The sequence below is a fragment of the Eurosta solidaginis genome, chromosome 2, assembly GCF_040869045.1.
Source record: "Eurosta solidaginis isolate ZX-2024a chromosome 2, ASM4086904v1, whole genome shotgun sequence".
Taxonomy (NCBI): domain Eukaryota; kingdom Metazoa; phylum Arthropoda; class Insecta; order Diptera; family Tephritidae; genus Eurosta; species Eurosta solidaginis.
Window position 1 is genome coordinate 144,645,756 of NC_090320.1, and position 4,085 is coordinate 144,649,840.

At 28.3% G+C, this 4,085-nt stretch overlaps 1 protein-coding gene across 1 annotated transcript; it reads left to right on the forward strand.

Moving 5' to 3' along the window:
* Window positions 1–716: 716 nt before the first annotated feature.
* LOC137242388 (uncharacterized) lies at window positions 717–1,893 on the forward strand. Its single transcript, XM_067769690.1, has 2 exons — window positions 717–1,761; window positions 1,827–1,893. The coding sequence occupies exon 1, from the start codon at window positions 722–724 to the stop codon at window positions 1,754–1,756; it is 1,035 nt and encodes a 344-aa protein (XP_067625791.1). The 5' UTR covers window positions 717–721; the 3' UTR covers window positions 1,757–1,761; window positions 1,827–1,893.
* The last annotated feature ends 2,192 nt before the right edge of the window (window positions 1,894–4,085 follow it).

The window sequence follows — 4,085 nt, forward strand, 5'->3', positions numbered from 1 at the left end:
ATTACAGTAAAGTACTACTATAAGGTTTCGAAATGACCATAAGCATAAGTATCAATATGATTTTCCCGTAAAATTCGCTTATCATCCATATTGCTTAGAGCTACTTTATAAATATTTTGCGTATAAACCGTTTGCAATTTAGATCTAAATGTTTACATTGATGCATTATACAATTTATTTTCCAACAGACCTTTTCTAAAATCACTTAAACTCAATGTAGACGTTACACACTTTTTTATTCCCTTAATTTTTTTAGTTTCATTTATATCGTTAACAATTTTAAATGAATACAGTTTTGCTCTTAAACCTATAAACTCTTTTATTAACTTCCCATTACATTCATCCTTCACCATACCTAGAACCTTCTTATTCAACTGAGGGAAATTAAAAAATATTTTCCTTTGGATATGAGGATGTATCGAAATTTTTTGAAATATCATCACGAATATCATTATAAAAGTCATCAGTTTGAATATCATATATGAATGAATCAGTATCCATATAATTTAAAGCAATATTATTTTTATATTTCTCTTTGATATAGTAATCATAATGAAAACTAAACATTTTAAATTATGAATTTTTTGGCGACCTTTTATCTTTAAATATGTATATATATATAGTTTTGTATTTCATTTTCTTTTATTATCGCGAATAGGTCGTCGACGTATTTGGTAAGTATTCTTGGTTTATGTCGCAACTAATAATAGCGGATATAGTTATGGAAAAATTATTAGATGATACTATGCTGAAGTTGCGACATAAACCAAGAATACTTACCAAATACGTCGACGACCTATTCGCGATAATAAAAGAAAATGAAATACAAAACACACTTGACACACTAAACACTTTTGACAAAAATATAAAATTTAGTATAGAACTAGAGAACGACGAGGAATTACCATACCTGGACTCCATAATAAACAGACGAGGAAATCAATTAAAACTAAAGTGGTATCAAAAGCCTACAGCATCAGGACGAATTATAAACTTTAATTCAAAACATCCGAAAACAATGATTATGAATACAGCAAAGGGCTGTATACGGAAAATGTTGCAGACTTCAGATGAAGTATACCACAAAGAAGTTAAAAAAGAAATTTTCACATTACTAAGAAACAATGATTTTCCGAAAAAAACCATAAAAACTTTATTAAGAAAAACCAAAAATTTAAATAGACCAAAAACTCCCGATAAACCCATTATTTTCAAGTCGGTGGCTTATGTACCGCAGCTATCAGAACGTTTAGCAAAATCTGACTGCTATGATAAAGAAACTACAAAAATTGCGCATAAACCTACGAACACTTTAAAAAACATATTTAACAAAACAAAATCGAAAATACCAATAATGGAAAAAAATAATGTAGTTTACAAGATACCATGTAAAGGCAATAGCGATGAAACGTGCAATAATATATATATAGGTACTACAAAGTCCAAACTCAAAACGAGAATTTCACAGCATAAGTCTGATTTTAAATTTTGCCATCAAGTTAATAATAAAAAAACAGCACTCATGGCCCACTGTGCAGACAGCGGCCACACACCAAACTTTGATGAGACTAAAATACTGCAACAGGAACAACACTATAACAAACGCTTCACACTAGAAATGTTACACATTATTAATATTCCGACTAACACACGACTGAACTATAAGAGCGACGTAGATCACAGCGCACATATCTACAAACACCTGCTCACTAAAAAACAGTACCATACTCCACGTCGGACAAAGCAGACGTGTTAATAAAAGTATGTATTTATGTGAAATGTAAAATGCAAAATTTGTTTATTGTTATGTTTATTATTTTTGTTAGTTGCTACAATCCTGAAGATGATTGCCGTTGAGCAATCGAAATATATCGATTTAAAAGAAGAATCAAAGGGTATTTTTCAAATTTTCAATTATAAAACACGGACCTAAAGCCAGCTATATATACATATTTAAACATTTTAAATTTAGAAAGTTCTAATACGGTAAAACTAATATGTATCGGTTTATTGTACAGAATTGACACTTGTTTCAATTGAATCGCTATTAAATTATTAGAAAATTGGCCTACACTATGGAAATTTGGTTTTGCTATTAAGGTACTAGCACCTAATTTTTTCCTACCTCTTCCCCCAATACTAGTATTCTCCCAATCTTGTACTAATTTAACATCTACTCTTTTATCTACATTTTCCATAGTTTTCCCATAACAGCATTATTCAATAATTTAAAGAAATTTTCCTCAAAGTTATTTCCTGCTAATGTTCTATGATAATTATTTAAATCAATATATTTTTTTAGCCAATCTGATTGATTAAATTGTAGAATTCTATGAATTTTCTTTAATACAAGTCCATGTTTAATAAATTGTTGTAAATTTCTATAATGAATAATATATTTTATTTTGTTTCTCAAATCACCAATCAACTTTGAGTTTTTCATTGAGCCAACTTTTTTATTTTCAAAACAAAATGATAAATCATTATGAATATTGTGAGTGGTTATGGGATAATCTAAATCTACTTCTAATATGTATCCGACTAAAGAATCGTCTGGTATTCTAAAAGCGTCAAACTCCTCTACGTTTTCATTCCATTCAAAATTATTATGAGGGAGATATTATGACATAGCATAACAATATAAATTATTAACATCTAAATAAATTATATAATTTGAAGCCTTATTCTCATCGTAATCACTTAAATATTTATTGTTAGCAACTGAACGCCGTTTGCAACATTGAACAATCCCGCCCCTAATTCCCGACATTATAAAATTATGCATGTTTTCATCAGTAAACAATTCTAATTCTATTCTAGTTATTTTGAGCATTGCGTCCCAAGATAATCCTGGAGGTGTATAATATGGACTAGGGTCTAGTCGATAAATTCCTTTACATAATTTTCTAAAATTTTCAAAAATATCACTGAGGAGTAGCACATCTACTTTTAGATATAATAATAAATAATGTTATAAATTGGAACAATTAGATGTTGTCCAAACATTTTGTGCATGCTGATAATCATCGATACTACACGATTCATTTGATAATTTATTAAAGAAATGTGAACGATCAGGTAATTGTGTTTCGTTGAGACGTTCTTCTGAATCTAAGTAGTCATATGGGAAAATCCCTTTACGTTTCATCATTATTACATAAATTCTTAGCTAAACTGTCTAAGCTAAAAGGCATGAATCGAAATGAATCTACAAACTTAAGTTCAATGGTATCTTTATTATTAACATATATTCTCTTTGATATTGAAATATACAACTCTTTGTTTAAGGGAATAATATTTATATCCCCCTCTACAGATGACAAATCTTTAATAAATAAATAACAATCATATTTAGAGAAATTATAAAAAAATATTGGAATAAAATTTTATCTGATATTCTAAATTACATTTATTATATGCTGGACCTCTATACCAGTTAAATGGCAATGGTCTGCTACCCTATCATTTAATAAAAGTTCCATTCCACAAATATGACAACTATATCCTTGTTTTGACGTCTAAGTTGATTGGCAGTTAATGAATGCATTCTAACTGTTTTACTGAAATATAGGTGATAAATATCTAAAACATCATCGAAAATACTTTTAAAAAAATGTTTTGGAGCATCAACACCGCTATATATTTTAAAACGATTAAGTTTGTTATTATATGAGCACTTAATAAAATAACAATAGGCATAAGGAATATGTTCTTGTACATATTGAGTCCTACTAGAATTTTGAATGTCTATTGGTTTTAGAATACATTCGAAATCTGCATATATAGTAAATGGTACATCTAATTGTTTTTTGAAATTTGCAAATTTTAATATTCTTTTCTCAGGTGTAGGCATGCGTGTTACAATTTTTCTACAATGCTTTTTATGGGTTAATAATTTTTCTTCCTTATCAAAATGTATTAGACATGTATTGCAAAAATAAAATTTATTCTTATGTCTTGTAACTTGACCCACATTAATCTACTTACATTTTTTATCCAAACATAATGGCTTTCGTTGAAATCACCACTGTATAAAGAAATAAGATTAATTTAATTTAATTAAATGGTTCTTACTGACTAAAACA